At 41.2% G+C, this 19,309-nt stretch overlaps 1 protein-coding gene across 1 annotated transcript; it reads left to right on the top strand.

Annotated features, from left to right (window-relative positions):
* The first annotated feature begins 3,561 nt into the window (after positions 1-3,561).
* LOC311136144 (uncharacterized protein) lies at positions 3,562-11,455 on the top strand. The gene is made up of 3 exons (XM_084170233.1): positions 3,562-3,858; positions 9,506-10,522; positions 10,641-11,455. Exons 2-3 carry the CDS (start codon positions 9,515-9,517, stop codon positions 10,650-10,652), a joined length of 1,020 nt encoding a protein of 339 aa, XP_084026359.1. The 5' UTR covers positions 3,562-3,858; positions 9,506-9,514; the 3' UTR covers positions 10,653-11,455.
* The last annotated feature ends 7,854 nt before the right edge of the window (positions 11,456-19,309 follow it).

Raw genomic sequence — 19,309 nt, 5'->3', positions numbered from 1 at the left:
ACATCTAGGAGCAACAATGGCTCAGCCGCGAAGTGGTAGGCCACACAAGCTCACAGAACAGGACCGCCAAGTGCTAAAGCGCGTAGCGTGTAAAAATCGTCTGTCCTCAGTTGCAACACTCACTACCGAGTTCCAAACTGCCTCTAGAAGCAACGTAAGCACAAGAACTGTTCATCTGGAGCTTCATGAAATTGGTTTCCATGGCCGAGCAGCCGCACACAAGCCTAAGATCACCATGCGCAATGCCAAGCTTCGGCTGGAGTGGTGTAAAGCTCGCACACCATTGGACTCTGGAGCAGTGGAAACGCCTTCTCTGGAGTGATGAATCACGCTTCACCATCTGGCAGTCCGACGGACAAATCTGGGTTTGGCGGATGCCAGGAGAACGCTACCTACCCGAATGCATAGTGCCAACTGTAAAGTTTGGTGGAGGAGGAATAATGGTCTGGGGCTGTTTTTCATCGTTCGGTCTAGGCCCCTTAGTTCCAGTGAAGGGAAATCTTAACGCTACAGCATACAATTACATTGTAGACGATTCTGTGCTTCCAACTTTGTGGCAACAGTTTGGGGAAGGCCCTTTCCTGTTTCAGCATGACAATGCCCCCGTGCACAAAGCGAGGTCCATACAGAAATGGTTTGTTGAGGTCGGTGTGGAAGAACTTGACTGGCATGTACAGAGCCCTGACCTCAACCCCATCGAACACCTTTGGGATGAATTGGAACGCTGACTGTGAGTCAGGCCTAATCGCCCAACATCAGTGCCCGACCTCACTAATGCTCTTGTGGCTGAATGGAAGCAAGTCGCCGCAGCAATATTCCAACATCAAGTGGAAAGCCTTCCCAGAAGTGTGGAGGCTGTTATAGCAGTAAAGGGGGGGCCAACTCCATATTAATGCCCATGATTTTGGAATGAGATGTTCGACGAGCAGGTGTCCACGTACTTTTAGCCATGTAGTGTATATTGATGTAGGAGTCACTGTAGAATAAAAACATCACAGGACAAACATGGGAAGAAATGGACTGCTTGAAAAAAACTTTACATGTCCATTATATCGTGTATAATATAATGTATGTATCTCTACTGTCTATTTTGCTTTGTAGAAATATTGGACAGATTTTATTTTAAACACCCCAAGGGTGAATGAAAAGTATTCATACTCAACTATATGACATGCGTATATTAAAATGTAGCATGCACTGTAGTGTATCTAACCTGCTCTATTTAAGTTTGGTACTGTCGTCTCTCACAATAATACAGTACATCGATCTTAGACGTTTTTTTCTTACAGGTTTAAGGTAGACTGTTGAAGAATATGGTCCAAGGTGTTCTCTGTTTTTTATTTTCTTATTGTCCTGCTTCAGTAATTAACGCCTTCTAATTGTTTGAATGATAATTTAGAAAATTCAACCCATTAGCAAATATTCATGATTATGTTTTTCACAAATTTGCCAGTTGGGACATTAATTGAATCATTTTCAAATAAATAAAAAATATTGCAAAATCACTGTTCCCAGAAATGAAGCTTCACTTCAACAGATTACTAGTAAACGTTGACTCATAGATATAAGAAGAGCTCAACTTTTCTCCATTGAGAACCATCTCTATGCTCTTCTCTATCTCTCTGAAATCATTCTTTATTAATGTTTACTGTATTTTCTTATTCAACCAAATTCAGGTATGTATGTATAGACAAATGTTGTTTTATGGTATTTATATATCAGTATTGTTTTATGGTATTTATGTATCAGTATATCACAATTTTCTTTTTTAATGAACTGTACATTTGTTTTAACATGAAGTGATATGCATTTTCTTACAACAATGACATGGAATGAGCAATGGGATTAATAAAAATGTCCAATGGGAAACATTTTGATCAAAAATATATAAACCCAAATTGTAAAATGATCAGGTCACAAACTCAATTCTTACAGGGTCATATCCTTCAAGCTATTTTCTGCTCCATATACTGGTTCAAATATTACAAAATGCAAGGGAATAATGATGTCTGCAGTCCTTTTTATTTTATTTCTACATATGCTACAGTACACCTTGGAGTCATAGGGGACTGCTTACAAATCCAGAGCAGAGACTGGAATAAACATTAGCTTGCACTGTACACGGCTCCTAATGGGAAGTGATGTATTCAAAGGATGAGCTACAGGTGTTTGGTCTGAAAGATATAGACTTTGTCTATCAAACCCAAATAACTATGTTTTGTTTGGTATTATGATGACTGAATTGTAAATATTGCGGTGTGGTCTCATCGTGTGTGCTTGTGTAAATAAAGAATGGTTTTAGTGATGTCTAAATGTTTTTTTTGTGTTTTTTTTTTTACATAAACACTTCTACATACAACAACACGTAACACGATCTCTTTACCAACTGCACATATAAACATGGCCGGAAATCCTTGACCTTTGGCTGGTGGTTTTAGGATTTAGAGAAAATGTTGAATTGATGGTTCACAGTATTGTGAATGACTCCACACAGTAAAGGTATAATACTGTAAGTTGTCATGACATGATCAGTGATTATCTTTTTCTATATTCTCTGTATGAAACATACAGAATTTTTGCTGAATGTCACAATCCTGGCTGGTTTAAGAAAATGCATTCCTTGTTAAAGTAACAATATGAAAACACAAAACCTTACAACTCCAAGGAGTACATATAGTTTTATCAAAAGGTACAGATAAGGTTTTAATGATGGTGCTGGTTGGGAAGGCCTATATCATGACTGCACAGTGGGATAGAGCTACATAACACAATTTGATCAGAGCTAGGAACCATACTATCCAGTGAAATTGGAGTATGCCTATTTAGGATGGACACTGAGCAAGGGCACAATCCCGAGTTTGTGTTTCAGCCTAACTTCAACCCCACAACTTGGTTTACTAGAAAGCTGAGGAATGGGGCTGGAGAAATGTAACCACACTCAAATTCAAAGACAGAGCGAGTGATGCAAGGACTGACAGTCCATGAGATCATGAAAGTTAAGCATATTTACATATTTTGAAGCTATACATTGACTCAAGTGACAACAAAAACATTTTAAAAAGACAATATCACCTTATATTCTCCTTGGGGTATTATAGGGAAATTTGGCAGTTGTAGCCCAAAACCATTAGGCTTATTTCTTGAAGAATAAATGGTTAGTTATATCATTATCGGAAATAACCCATAATTGTGTCTCAATGTAATAAATGAGTCATTACATTGGTATGAGTTCAAGACAAATTGTATGGTCATAAAGCATTACTGATAAATTTAGCATCAGTTGAAAGCTATTTCTGTTATCTGCCAACGGCGGTAATATTTATTCTGGGTTGTAGGATTATATGAGTGATGCGTGATATTGCCCATCCTAATGGAGGGGACTCTAGCTGAACCGTACCAGAAGCAGAGCACGAAGGTTCCGCCTACTCAGCTGGAACTAGCTCGAGCATTGGTCTGCATTGTTATATAGATAAGGATTCTGTGGGAGTGATTTGACTGTACTAAAACTCTGATTGGTTTGAGACTTTATCATTCAAGGTAGCAGTAGCAATTGAGGCGTTCAGAGATAAATCATTTGACACAATATAACAACTGTTTCTGTTGAGCTGTCATTAACATCGAATGATTAAGCCTGTTATTTCTCGGAAACTAATAGCAGGTGTCATCAACCACGCTCGAAGAGTCAACCATCAAGCCTTTTTTCTATTCGATTTGCTGCTAAACCGAAACGTCTGAGCAATTACTGTTTGATTCACATCTTGTAACACTATTTAATTGCACATAATGCAGGACACAGCATCACCAAGAAGCAGATTCATTACGCGTTTCACGGATTTCCAGGAAGACCGATAACGAAAGGTAACACTTGGATGAAGAAATGCATGTCATAGCCACACATTTTCTTGTAGGCTACTTCTATTAAGAACAATTCTTAATTTGGCAATGTACTATGTTTTGCTGTGTGTATGCCACAGTCGCTCTCTATAACTTGCTTTAGGCCTATAGCCCAATGGACATTATCGGTATCAATTCAACAGTCTTGACCCGCTATTAATATACATATTTATACATTGTGTGAAACAGTGTGATCATGTGGAAATAATGCAACCGTTCGCCGCTGCAGTTATTGCGACGTGTCATTATGATTATACTACGAATCTAGGGTAAATATGTTATAAAATGGGTATGGACGTTATCCAAATGTAAGGGTCCTTTTTCGTTTCAACGATGTAAATTGCAGTAGCCTAGTTACTGTTGTGCTGTTGAGCGCACGAGGGCGGGGACAACCCAAATAAATGTGGGGAGGGAAAAACGAAGACAACAAACCCTCCAAATGTAGGCCACCGTGCGTGACCCAATTCCTCGTAACACAGCGAGTGAATATGGAACACGGCGTTCCCCCGCCCCTCGTCACGGCTCGGCACAGTTCCAGGGCAGTGCTCTCTGTGTTTCACTGTGCCAGGATGGTAGGTTCAATGAAAACGACATTACAAGAAGTATCTTATCACTATATAACAATATATTATATTGGGATTCCTCCTATTGCTGTTATTTCACAGTCTCTACTGATGATGGCAACAAACACACTAAGTATTAAAAAGAAACAAAATAATATATTCACTATTGGATTGTGAATCAGAATACTGAATAGTAGTCAAGTTTATATTCTCCGTCCAACCGTTCATGTCTTCCCTTGAATCAAGACATACTTATTGAAGTGAGCAGGGTGAAGAGTTTTGTATAAAAGTATCAGGTTTTCTTGGCTCAAGCTGCTGTGTGACAGATATTTTGTTTTGGACCCCTGGCAGTGCGATCAGTCTGGCTCTGACCTACTTTCCTCCTAACTTCATACCTGCAACGCTATTAATATCCCTGACATAAGGTTGGAGGAGCAGCACACAGCATCTTCAACTGGACCTAGTTTAACCCTTATTATCAGCATCTGGTCAACCTATATATGTATTATACAGCTGCTTAAAACAATTTCTGAGGAGAGGAAACCCCTAAACTAATTATTGTGGTCAGGTCAGGACAGCCTACTTCAGGGGTCTTCAGCCCTGTTCCTGGAGACCTACCCTCCTGTAGGTTTTCACTCCAACTAACCTGGTTCAGCTCATCAACCAGCTACTTATTAGAATAAGGTGTGCTCGATTAGGGTTGGAGTGAAAACCTACAGGACGGTAGCTCTCCGGGAACAGGGTTGGCGAGCCCTGGCCTACTTAATACCTGCTATTTCTTAGCACAGGTTTCCCCAAACTCAGTCCTGGCCCCCTTTGATTCAAATAATCAAAGCTTGATGATGCGTTAGTTATTTTAATAAGCTGTGTAGCGCTAGGGCAAAAACCAAATAGTGCACCCAGGTAGGGCCCCAGGACCTGACCACAATAATTACTTTAGGGGTTTCCTCTCCTCAGAAATAGTTATAAGCAGCTGTATAATACATATATAGGTTGACCAGATGCTGATAATAAGGGTAAAACTAGGTCCAGTTGAAAATACTCCTCAGTTTCATCAGCTGTCCGGGCGGCTGGTCTCAGACGATCCCGCAGGTTAAGAAGCCGGATGTGGAGGTCCTGGGCTGGCGTGGTTACACATGATCTGCGGATGTGAGGCCGGTTGGATGTACTGCCAAATATTCTAAAACGACGTTGGAGGTGGCTTATGGTATAGAAAATAACATAAAATTCTCTGGCAACAGCTCTGGTGGACATTCCTGCAGTCAGCATGCCAATTGCATGCTCCCTCAAAACTTGAGACATCTGCGGCATTGTGTTTTGTGACAAAACTGCACATTGTAAAGTTACCTTTTATTGTCCCCAGCACAAGGTGCACCTGTGTAATGATCATTCTGTTTAATCAGCTTCTTGATATGTCACACCTGTCAGGTAGATGGATTATCTTGGCAAAGGAGAAATGCTAATTAACAGGGATGTAAACACATTTCTGCACAAAAGTTTAGAGAAATAAGCTTTTTGTGCTTATGGAACATTTCTGGGATCTTTTATTTCAGCTTATGAAACATGGGACCTTTCACTTTACACGTTGCGCTTATATTTTTGTTCAGTATACATAGATTTGATTGACACATCATGAGAAAAAAGCAGGAGGTACATTTAAGCAAAGTAGAGCAAAGCTTTATGAATAACCTCCATTATGCCTCTCCACAGTAATGTTACTGGATACAGTGCCTTGCAAAAGTATTCATCCCCCTTGGCGTTTTTCCTATTTTGTTGCATTACAACCTGTAATTTAAATGGATTTTTATTTGGATTTCATGTAATGGACATACATAAAATCGTCCAAATTGGTGAAGTGAAATTCAAAAAATAACTTGTTTCAAAAATTCAAAAAAATTAATAATGGAAAAGTGGTGCATGCATACAGTGAGGGAAAAAAGTATTTGATCCCCTGCTGATTTTGTACGTTTGCCCACTGACAAAGAAATGATCAGTCTATCATTTTAATGGTAGGTTTATTTGAACAGTGAGAGACAGAATAACAACAACAAAATCCAGAAAAACGCATGTCGAAAATGTTATAATTTGATTTGCATTTTAATGAGGGAAATAAGTATTTGACCCCCTCTCAATTAGAAAGATTTCTGGCTCCCAGGTGTCTTTTATACAGGTAACGAGCTGAGATTAGGAGCACACTCTTAAAGGGAGTGCTCCTAATCTCAGCTTGTTACCTGTATAAAAGACACCTGTCCACAGAAGCAATCAATCAATCAGATTCCAAACTCTACACCATGGCCAAGACCAAAGAGCTCTCCAAGGATGTCAGAGACAAGATTGTAGACCTACACAAGGCTGGAATGGGCTACAAGACCATCGCCAAGCAGCTTGGTGAGAAGGTGACAACAGTTGGTGCGATTATTCGTAAATGGAAGAAACACAAAATAACTGTCAATCTCCCTCGGCCTGGGGCTCCATGCAAGATCTCACCTCGTGGAGTTGCAATGATCATGAGAACGGTGAGGAATCAGCCCAGAACTACACGGGAGGATCTTGTCAATGATCTCAAGGCAGCTGGGACCATAGTCACCAAGAAAACAATTGGTAACACACTACGCCGTGAAGGACTGAAATCCTGCAGTGCCCGCAAGGTCCCCCTGCTCAAGAAAGCACATATACAGGGCCGTCTGAAGTTTGCCAATGAACATCTGAATGATTCAGAGGAGAACTGGGTGAAAGTGTTGTGGTCAGATGAGACCAAAATCGAGCTCTTTGGCATCAACTCAACTCGCCGTGTTTGGAGGAGGAGGAATGCTGCCTATGACCCCAAGAACACCATCCCCACCGTCAAACATGGAGGTGGAAACATTATGCTTTGGGGGTGTTTTTCTGCTAAGGGAACAGGACAACTTCACTGCATCAAAGGGACGATGGACGGGGCCATGTACTGTCAAATCTTGGGTGAGAACCTCCTTCCCTCAGCCAGGGCATTGAAAATGGGTCGTGGATGGGTATTCCAGCATGACAATGACCCAAAACACACGGCCAAGGCAACAAAGGAGTGGCTCAAGAAGAAGCACATTAAGGTCCTGGAATGGCCTAGCCAGTCTCCAGACTTTAATCCCATAGAAAATCTGTGGAGGGATCTGAAGGTTCGAGTTGCCAAACGTCAGCCTCGAAACCTTAATGACTTGGAGAAGATCTGCCAAGAGGAGTGGAACATAATCCCTCCTGAGATGTGTGCAAACCTGGTGGCCAACTACAAGAAACGTCTGACCTCTGTGATTGCCAACAAGGGTTTTGCCACCAAGTACTAAGTCATGTTTTGCAGAGGGGTCAAATACTTATTTCCCTCATTAAAATGCAAATCAATTTATAACATTTTTGACATGCGTTTTTCTGATTTTGTTGTTGTTATTCTGTCTCTCACTGTTCAAATAAACCTACCATTAAAATTATAGACTGATCATGTCTTTGTCAGTGGGCAAACGTACAAAATCAGCAGGGGATCAAATACTTTTTTCCCTCACTGTATGTATTCACCCCCTTTGCTATGAAGCCCCTAAATAAGATCTGGTGCAACCAATTACCTTCAGAAGTCACATAATTAGTTAAATAAAGTCCACCTGTGTGCAATCTAAGTGTCATATGATCTGTCACATGATCTCAGTATATATACACCTGTTTTGAAAGGCCCCAGAGTCTGCAACACCACTAAGCAAGGGGCACCACCAAGCAAGCAGCACCATGAAGACCAAGGAGCTCTCCAAACAGGTCAGGGACAAAGTTGTGGAGTACAGATCAGGGTTGAGTTATAAAAAAAATATCTGAAACTTTGAACATCCCACGGAGCACCATTAAATCCATTATAAAAAAATGGAAAGAATATGGCACCACAACAAACCTGCCAAGGAAGGGCCGCCCACCAAAACTCACGGACCAGGCAAGGGGGGCATTAATCAGAGAGGCAACAAAGAGACCAAAGATAACCCTGAAGGAGCTGCAAAGCTCCACAGCGGAGATTGGAGTATCTGTCCATAGGACCACTTTAAGCCGTACACTCCACAGAGCTGGGCTTTACGGAAGAGTGGCCAGAAAAAAGCCATTGCTTAAAGAAAAAAATAAGCAAACACGTTTGGTGTTTGCCAAAAGGCATGTGGGAGACTCCCCAAACATATGGAAGAAGGTACTCTGGTCAGATGAGACAAAAATTGAGCTTTTTGACCATCAAGGAAAACGCAAACCCAACACCTCTCATCACCCCGAGAACACCATCCCCACAGTGAAGCATGGTGGTGGCAGCATCATGCTGTGGGGATGTTTTTCATCGGCAGGGACTGGGAAACTGGTCAGGATTGAAGGAATGATGGATGGCGCTAAATACATGGAATTCTTGAGGGAAACCTGTTTCAGTCATCCAGAGATTTGAGACTGGGACGGGGGTTCACCTTCCAGCAGGACAATGACCCTAAGCATACTGCTAAAGCAACACTTGAGTTGTTTAAGGAGAAACATTTAAATGTCTTGGAATGGCCTAGTCAAAGCCCAGACCTCAATTCAATTGAGAATCTGTGGTATGACTTAAAGATTGCTGTACACCAGCGGAACCCATCCAACTTGAAGGAGCTGGAGCAGTTTTGCCTTGAAGAATGGGCAAAAATCCCAGTGGCTAGATGTGCCAAGCTTATAGAGACATACCCCAAGAGACTTGCAGCTGTAATTGCTGCAAAAGGTGGCTCTACAAAGTATTGGCTTTGGGGGGGTGAATAGTAATGCACGCTCAAGTTTTCTGTTTTTTTGTCTTCTTTCTTGTTTATTTCACAATAAAAATATTTTGCGTCTTCAAAGTGGTAGGCATGTTGTGTAAATCAAATGATACAACCGCCCCCAAAATCCATTTTAATTCCAGGTTGTAAGGCAACAATATAGGAAAAATGCCAAGGGGGGTGAATACTTTCGCAAGCCACTGTATATTTGGAAATGCTTTACGATATTTCAAGCCTGATTTTACCAATGTAGGTTATCTTTAATTGTGTTTGATGTGTTTTCAGAGGCCAACCATGGAGGATAGGAGAATTCTCCCTACAGGGGGAGCAGGTGATCCAAAAGCAAAGCTCATACCCTTAGTGGTCAAAACTGAGCCGGACACAAAGACCCGTAGGGTGAGAGAGGAGGCACAGCCTACCATACCCATCAGGGTTAAAAAAGAGGACATCTCTGACGTGCCCCTCAAAGTGCCCAGATTCCAGTACGTGGACTTCCCTTCGCTGCACCAGTGCATCCAGCAGCTCACCGTGCCACCCCTGGACAGCTGGCTGGAGGGTTGCCACCTGGCCCTGGGAAGACCCTCTGGAGGACATACCCCTGTCACTTCCAAGGAGAGGGTTCCCAAGTTTAAGTATGTGGATTATCCCTCTCTGCACCACTGCATCCAGCAGTTGTCTGTGCCACCTCTGGAGAGCTGGAGCTCGGGGTTGGCCAGGCCAGGGAGTGGGGCGACAGGGGGACCTGGATCCACAACCTCTCAGCCCATATCTGTGAGGGCGAATCAGACAGGACAGGGAGATGTTTCAGTATCGGCTCAACATCAGGACAAGTACACTGCTTTCCCCTTCCCTGGTCCTGACCCCAGCTCCATCCAGTTTGTGAACTCCTCAAACCAGGCATCCCATAAGCATCAACTGCCTCAGATGCGCTTGAGCAGTCCGCCCCGAGCCAGGCCCGCAGTAAGCTCACAGGGGGAAGAGGCTCGTCATAAGGTGGTGTGTTCAGATCAGCTGTCTCAAAAGTCCTCTAATCCTAAATCTTGGGTTGCTGGAATGAAGCGTGCCAGAGGAGCGGGGCCACTCCATCAGAATAATAGGAAGTCAGCTGGTGATTATGATTGGCATGCAAACCTAAAGAAATCTCCAGAAAGTCATCAAGAGGCCAAAGTGGAGCTCAGTGACTCTCCTGACCTAGGTCAAGGGTTTTGGAGAACCATCCCAGAGTCTGTCTGCCCCTTTTGCCAAAATATGTTTTCAAATCCAGAGGAATTGCGGATCCATCAGAAGAGTCACAGAGAAAAGGTCAGTCTGTAGTACCTCGAAAATGTTCTGAATATGTGACAAATACTTATTTAATTGATCAAATTGTGTATCAAATAATGATGAATCTTGTCTCATGATGTTTGTCATATAATTTCAGAAGCCACATTGATGTCTTGACATGGAAACGTACAGCTGACAACAAGGAACATCTTCACAACTGTGCATCTACTTCAGTACTTACTACACAGGCGTGGGCTGGGGCAGTCATCTCCACAAATTATTGGTCACCAGAAAGGGGTCCACTGAGGTGGTTTTGATTGTTATGTGTTTATCTTGATGACATACTGTAAGTGAGGGACTACAAACAAACTCATTTAGCTAAGAGCTTAATTCATAATTCAGTTTAGGTATGAAATGTGAAATGAAACGTAATAGACTGACCTGCAGTGGCTCTTGATGGTCTTACACTCCTCATTTACTTATGGTTTAATTTGCCAGGAGGTGGCACACATTAGATGAGATATAACAGGAAAATCAACCATTTGATGTTTCAATTCAAATGTCAGGAATTAGGTTGAAATGCAGTGCATTCATTTTTGTGCTGCTGTAGTTGAGAATTTAGTTTTAATTTATTTTCCTTAAAAGGGATGCCAATGTTTTCCTGTTTACAAGCTCTTGTTGGTGAAATTTCGCTTTATGGCAAAAACATTAGTAAATTGGGGTATCAGCACCTTGTTCACTGGAGATGGCTGCCTGTTCAGTATTTTTAACATAATTATCCAGCTTTGGGTGGCTATAAAACCATTAGCTTTTGCTGCGAAACAACACAGGCTTCTTTATAATTTCTTATCTAATGTTTCTTTTTTTACAATGGTAATTATGTGTTATTGCTTGTAATGTCAAGAAATAACTTTAAACTTTTCTTAAACTTTATTTTCAATTGTCTGTGTGCATTAAAGCTTTTATAGTGAAGATTATTACTCTACTTTCAAGCAAATGCTATACGCATACAAGTGTCACATTATTTTAAGTACTTACTATGGTAGCCTACACTACAGTGTCCTCTAAAAAATGGCAAGAAAACAACCATGATTATTCAGAGCTCAACCTTTCCATCAACAACATAATTACACAACTATTTGTAATGATGTATGGCTATCCCAGCTAACAAAATTACGTTCCAGGACGTGACCACAAAGTTATTTTAGTCCCTACATAAGTCATGATAACGTTATTGTGAAACTTACAGACGATGTTCCAAAATGTATTTCTATCATTCCTAACGTCATATGAAGACAAACCATAGCTCAAAATGTAACGTTATGAAATGTTCCTAGGATATCTCCAAAATAACATGATATTCAGAACCTTTCATGGACTACCAAGGAACATTTTTTATGTTCCCATGATGTCTGTATAGTGACCTTGTATTTAGAACCTCTATAATACTTATTAGAAACGTTATGAATGTGCCTATGTCCCAAACGGGCTATGACATTCAGTACCTCTGGAAGACTTAAGGGGAATGTTACAAATGTCTCAGTTACGTTCCTTGTTAGCTGGGATGCCATTTAGAACTAGGCCTAAAACAGTAAAAGTTGTAAAGTAAAACAGTCCAGACCACAACTACATGCTTTTTATGTAAACAATGTGGCATCACTGGCACGGGACTTACCATTCAAAGAATAGGAATATTCCACTGGGGACACAATGTTTCACTTACACAATACAACTGTAATAGCAGAGAGCTATGCAGCAAAAGTTTGACTGATGAGGACTATGCGGAGAAGACCTAAAGTTAAAAGTCTGTCTACCGAAAGCCCTCAAAATAATAGATTTTAAGGTAAGGGTTAGGGTAGGGGTTAAGGTTAGGGACGTCCCAAGGATCCCGGATAGGCATCTGGTAACCCAGAAGTACATTTGGTCAGCTGCGTGATTAACTTCTGTCTGTGCTTCTGTCTTCATACTGTACGTACAGAGGAAGAGGCGAAGCGAGAAGATTTACCCTACTCAAAATCCAGTAAAAGGCCAGGCTGCCTTCTGTTTTGCAGATTGTTTGGCAGGTGCCGCGGCAGCTGGCAGTCACCCACTAGCGCCCAACGGCATGTGCCGGTACTACACTTGGTTTGTCACTAAATAGCGCCCCACTGGATGTGCTGGTGTCAGTGTCAGATCTGCCTGCCTACCGAATCTTACACACGGTCTGGCCGATTTGCGTCACAAACAAACATTTTGGAAGCTGATTCGCTGATTCTCTTCCATAACTCCACCCCATAGTTACTGTTGCTACGACCAGCCAAGGTGTGCGAGCAGTTCGCGGGAAAAGGGGAGACCGATTGGGCAAAGTGCTGCAAGCTAACGTTAGCTAACAAGCTAGCAGCTAATTCCATGGCTAAATATTGTATGTACAGTTGAAGTCGGAAGTTTACAAACACTTAGGTTGGAGTCATTAAAACTCGTTTTTCAACCACTCCACAAATGTCTTGTTAACAAACTAGTTTTGGGAAGTCGGTTAGGACATCTACTTTGTGCAATTGTTTACAGACAGATTATTTAACTTATAATTCACTATATCACAATTCCAGTGGGTCAGAAGTTTACATACAATAAGTTGACTGTTCCTTTAAACAGCTTGGAAAATTCCAGAAAATGATGTCATGGCTTTAGAAACTTCTGATAGGCTAATTGACATCATTTGAGTCGATTGGAGGTGTACCTGTGGATGTATTTCAAGGCCTACCTTCAAACTCAGTGCCTCTTTGCTTGACATCATGGGAAAATCTAAAGAAATCAGCCAAGACCTCCGAAAAATGTTTGTAGACCTCCACAAGTCTGGTTCATGAAGCACGGGGGTGGCAGCATCATGCTGTGGGGGTGCTTTGCTGCAGGAGGGACTGGTGCACTTCACAAAATAGATGGCATCATGAGGAAGGAAAATTATGTGGATATATTGAAGCAACATCTCAAGACATCAGTCAGGAAGTTAAAGCTTGGTCGCAAATGGGTCTTCCAAAATGACAATGACCCCAAGCATACTTCCAAAGTTGTGGCAAAATGGATTAAGGACAACAAAGTCAAGGTATTGGAATGGCCATCACGAAGCCCTGACCTCAAGCCTATAGAAAATTTGTGGGCAGAACTGAAAAAGCGTGTGCGAGCAAGGAGGCCTACAAACCTGACTCATGGGCCAAAATTCACCCAACTTATTGTGGGAAGCTTGCGGAAGGCTACCCGAAATGTTTGACCCAAGTTAAACAATGTAAAGGCAATGCTACCAAATACTAATTGAGTGTATGTAAACTTCTGACCCACTGGGAATGTGATGAAAGAAATAAAAGCTTAAATAAATCATTCTCTCTACTATTATTCTGACATTTCACATTCTTAAAATAAAGTGGTAATCCTAACTGACCTAAAACAGGGAATTTGTACTAGGATTAAATGTCAAGAATTGTGAAAAACTGAGTTTAAATGTATTTGGCTATGGTGTATGTAAACTTCCAACTTCAACTGTAGCTAGCTAACTAGTTAGCAACTCGTTTGTTACTGTATAAAATAGTAGATGGACGTGTTGATTGTATCCTCTGAACTAATAGCTCCAGCACCTTGCTCTGTGAGCTTCCAGGCTAATAAGCTAGCTAGCAAGTTGTGTGGTCATTTAGCTAGATAGCTGCTGTGCAACACAACCAAAGCCATTTACAACCTCTAAACACATCAATGGCTATACATATGGAAAGTGTCAAGTTGTGTGTATTTGTCAACATTTTAAGGGATAAGTAGATAGACATAACCTACTGCAAACATTCTGGTTGAACACATTTTGGCACACAGTGACTGTGGGAGAAGGACCCCTTAGGCCGCCTTTCATTACAGTAGGCTATTTTAGTTTTCCCTTGGTGAGAGAGTCTTTACAAATACTGCTGGTTGTCATCTCTGCCAGTGTGCATCATCAGGGTATCAGGAGATAGGAAGCCCACCTGCCTGCTCTGCCCATCCAGCACTGTGACACCATATTTTGTGAAACAGTAAAACTTGCTTGACTCAATACTGTCAAAGCCGCTAGCCATCGGTATAGCTATACTGCATATTGACTTTTTCCTTGCCAATATCAACTGGAAATTGAGAGGCATAATAGCCGATAAGTGTTTAGTTAGTTCATTTGTCATGCCCATACCATAGCAATTAGTCTGCACAATTAACAAATCATTTTATTAGTGACCTGTGATAGAGACATTGTCCTACAGGTAACAATTATTCTTGTCCTTAGAATCACTGGTGTTCAAGAAACATGTTACGATTTCCACAACTAGGTTTCCTTGATAATGGTTTCCAACATATGATTGGCAGAACTTCACTTTAGAGTAAGAACATTTTTGTATTGTAATTCTATTTGCAAAATACCTTATTGAACATGTGACTAGTTTCTGGTAACAAAGTGGCACTGTAAATTTGACTGAACAGTTTAGCAACAATGGATAATTCCGCCCTCTTCTTCCTCATCAGTACAGTTAGAAACATTAGCAGTAGAATTGGGGACAAAGTGATATTGCTCATCGGTTTCTCTCAGCTTTGGAGACAGGTCATCAGCCTGAACCACCTGTGAAAAAGGAGCACAAATTATGTAATGGTTAGCATGTGTGTAAACCTAAAACAGACTATAAATATACAACTCATGGCAATTGCACTAGTCACAATTCAAATACCCCACTTTTTTATTTATTGTTCACGATAACTGTATGCTCCAACCATTAATTCACAAAATGTACCCCAAGTATGGTCTTATTGAGTAGTTATAGCAGGTAGGGATGACAATTAACACACTGTTGCCAATGACGACCAAGAATGAGGAATACTGAACTAGACTAAACACTATTGTCACAGCTATTCCAGAAGAGGTCAGTCTAATGTACTAAGGTGGTCAAGGGCAAATGAAGTGTGAATGAGACTGTCTGCATCCCGATTCACCACCCTTCTCCCCCACCATAGATTTATAAACATTGAATTGGTGTGGTCATTGGCTATAGAGGGAGTTTCCATCGTTGTAATATCCATGACACTGCACACTTTGGGAGAAGGGTGGGCAATCAGGACACAAGCCTACCGTTTACCCCTATGTTGAAGTAAGCACTCATACAATCACCCTCAAGGGCTTAAAATGAATAGACTGGTGGTGTAAGGAATATGGTGGAACTGCCATTGGTCAGCGGAATAACTACATAGTTTCCTGAGGGTTGGAACACAAAATAGATTAGTTGAAATGCTCACTGTCAGGTCTGGAGCAAATTAACTTGTATAGAAAAGGCTTTTCTTCCAAAGATAACTTTTGAGACTGAATCAGGCTATTTCCAGTCCATATCATAGGTCATCCCCTATCAGTCTCTGGTACTGTCCCCACTGTTAACAATTGACAATATTTACTGGTATGTATACGAGGCAAAAGTAAAGATGTCGTCCCCCACGAATGATGCAGTCCCCTTGGGCCAATTGAGATATCATGTGTGACTAACACATTTCAGTTAATTACTATAGCTCCCACCTTGGGCCAATCAGTAACATTTTCTAAATTCCGGATCTCTATGGCAAGACGCATCATTCACCCAAGTGCGGGCCAGTGCTGTCTGAGATATCGTGTGTGACAAATATATATGAATTGACAGAGACAGATCCACAGTCCTCTCTCCCATTTCATTGCGGGGGACAATAAAACCTTGACTTGCAACAAGCAAAATGTCACATACAAGAAGTCAGTGGGGGAGGATGGGACTACAATATGAATAGAATTCAATTTCATGCCGTAGAGTAGCCCTTATGTTCTTATGTTGGCATAGAGGTGGTTGAGAGAGCACACAAGGGCTATGTCCCAATTCTCCACCCTTCTCCATAAGTGTGCACTTCTTGTCATGAATTGAAAAGCATAGGATTGGTGTAAGCATTGGAAGGAGGGCGTTTCCATTGCTAAATCCACGCAAAAAAGTATAGAAGTACACACTTTGGGAGAAGGAAGAGAACCGGGACGCAATTCAACAACATAACTTCAGCAACACAACGTAAGTCCAACTAATTTGAGCACTGCCTATGAGGAGAAAGGGTGCGTCATATACGATCTGTTCACAGTGTGACACATGATGTGTCTTTTGGTTGCACAATCAGTGCCAAGTAATGGCTTGCAAAGACTTGGAATCATAGAGTTAGATACAGTACAGTATCTACCTGTATGATTGCAACCACTCTACCTCCTATCTATCCATCCAAGCAGTAGTACTTAATATGGGACACCATGTATGACACAGTGTATCAGCTGCAGGGCCAGCGCCTGAACGAATCAGTTGGACGGGCCGTTGATTTCCATAGGCAGGCACGTTTTTCACTAGACCTCCTATGTGTGCATGCCAGTGGCGATCCGCCCTACCTGTTTAGCTATAAAAAAAACTTTTAAAAACTTGTGCATGTTATTTTGCCATTAATTCGTGTTACATATCAGTTTACAAACAATTATAATTGTTATTTTTTTTATAATCCTTGAGTTAATAAAGCCACATACAAACATGGAGGCGTTTCAGCCTAGCTCAGTGATTTCTGTGGTGGAGGGGCAGCCAGCGAAAGCACATAGTGTAGGCGTTGGTAATTTTCTCTAGTTGCGCCATTATTGGCTCAGTGTTCTGTCACTCATGGGAACACTACATCACTGCAGAATCTTCAGGGAGAGCTAGGCAGTTCAAGCCCCCTTGGGTGTTGCCATAGATTGACATTAGAAGTGCCCATCCACGAAGGCTCAAGGTCATTGGCCATAGATAAAATGACGTCAAATCACATTATATCTAAGGTAGCTTTGATTGGACTGATCATGTCAACATCATACTTTCAAAATCTTAGCTAGTGTGGTATCGAGACAACGATGCTGATTATGCTGTGATGACAAGAAATCCGCTGACACTGTCCTTGATTATAATGGTTTATTACATCAAAGATTTCAGCGTCAATTTACAGACTCCTGCAGACATCTGGAGAACAACTGACCCAATCTCTAATATGTTATATTCTCCCCCTCCTTTGTTCCAACCATGGTATTTATAATATGTAACATAATATGGGTGTTTTTTCATAGACCAATCCCTGGCCTTCACATAACAGACTCTCCTCTGTTTTAGGGGGCTCCTATAGTAATGCTTTCCAGATGTTTCCGCAAGCAGAGCCAACTTCCTCTAACACACCATTTGCAAACATCAGCAAAATCATAAACTGTTTAGATACTACATATTTCCCCCCTTCGAGACTAATTAAGTCTCGAAAACAAAAAGAATAGGATTATGACAAATAACAATTTTTCTTATTGAGTAACTTTAGCAATAAACCAAAATTTATGGAGAGTAAACAAATTTTTGTATGGAGTGTAAATTTCTATGAAATATGAACAAATCTTTATGGAGTGTGAGAGCGAAAAACCTGTCTGGCAGCTTTCTTTCCAAATATCCATCAATCAATCAAGACAGTAAAATTCTCTCACGGCCCCTCTGCCCCAGGCGACCACCTAAGTACTCCAGATCAATTTATAAATCTTTATCAATTCATTTTAAACTATGATGCAATTGAATACACATGAAAGCCTCAGAAAACAAAATACAATCAAAAATGTCCACATTCAGGCTGGTCGACCCATCGGACCCTCCTGTGGATTCTCTCTGTCCCTGCCTAGACCCAATATCCCTTAGCATCCACGAAAAAACAAAAACATATCATTGCAGACACTGGAATGTAGTCCACTACACTGCATCTCCTCAGCAGTGTCGACTTTTAATGCAACGTTGATGATGGAATCTGAACATTTCCACACCTTCCTTGTTCCACTTCCTCCAGTCCATTCATATTGTCCATGTTTGAGTATTTGAATCCCCTCTACACATTCCCCCATATGCTTCTGGAAGAAAAGAAAAGACCAAACAGTATATTTTGCAAAACAACACATGCAAATTAAAACATCAATATCAACAATAATATAAAAATGATATATAAAATGATATATAAAATGAATCACATTCCATTTCCCCCCTTTGATTCATAAGAAAATACTAAATATCGCAATAATATGTAAAGACGTGAAAAATGATCAGATATTCAAAATGGATATCTATCCATCAATACTCCATCCAGTCCCACTTGTTTATCTCCATCTAGATCAGTAACAGTTTACAATGGCATCTGAGTGTTGTCTCCAGGCATCACAACTCCAATCCATCTCAATATCATAGCCTTCGCAAAAGTCAATAACAAAGTACAAAAGCAAAACATCACACACAGCGCTACAAGAGCGGCCACTAAAATCTGAACTATCACTGCTCCCACTGGGCCTAACTGATCTTGCAACCAAGCCTTCGCTGACCATCCAGCTCCTTCAGATCGACCAAACGCATCCCTTATATTCTTCAATGCATCTATAACACTAGTGATATTATCGGAACTATCAGGGATCAAAGTATAACAATCATCCCCCGTCAAGTTCATAGCCAAACATAAGCCACCTTGTTTGGCTAAAATATAGTCAAGAGCCATGTCATGTTTCAACAGCGTCAGTCTGTGACTTCTTTGAGTATTTGACAGAAGGTTAAACCCTCGTATCGTTTCATTTGCAAAACCCTGCAAAGTATAGGTAATATTATCAATGTGATCTGCCAAAAATGTTACACCATACAATGGAAAAAGTCCAAGTCCCCACTTCTCTCCTAGACTTATCCTCCAATGGTAGGATTCCAGACTATGAAATTGCGCCATTTCCCTTTTCACCCTATTTCCAGACCTAGAATCAGATGTATCTGTTTCCGGTGCCTCCCT

This window comes from Coregonus lavaretus (genome assembly GCF_964263955.1).
Source record: "Coregonus lavaretus genome assembly, chromosome: 10".
Taxonomy (NCBI): Eukaryota; Metazoa; Chordata; class Actinopteri; order Salmoniformes; family Salmonidae; genus Coregonus; species Coregonus lavaretus.
Note: the sequence above shows the minus strand (reverse complement) of the source record. Positions and strands in the feature narration are given on the sequence as shown.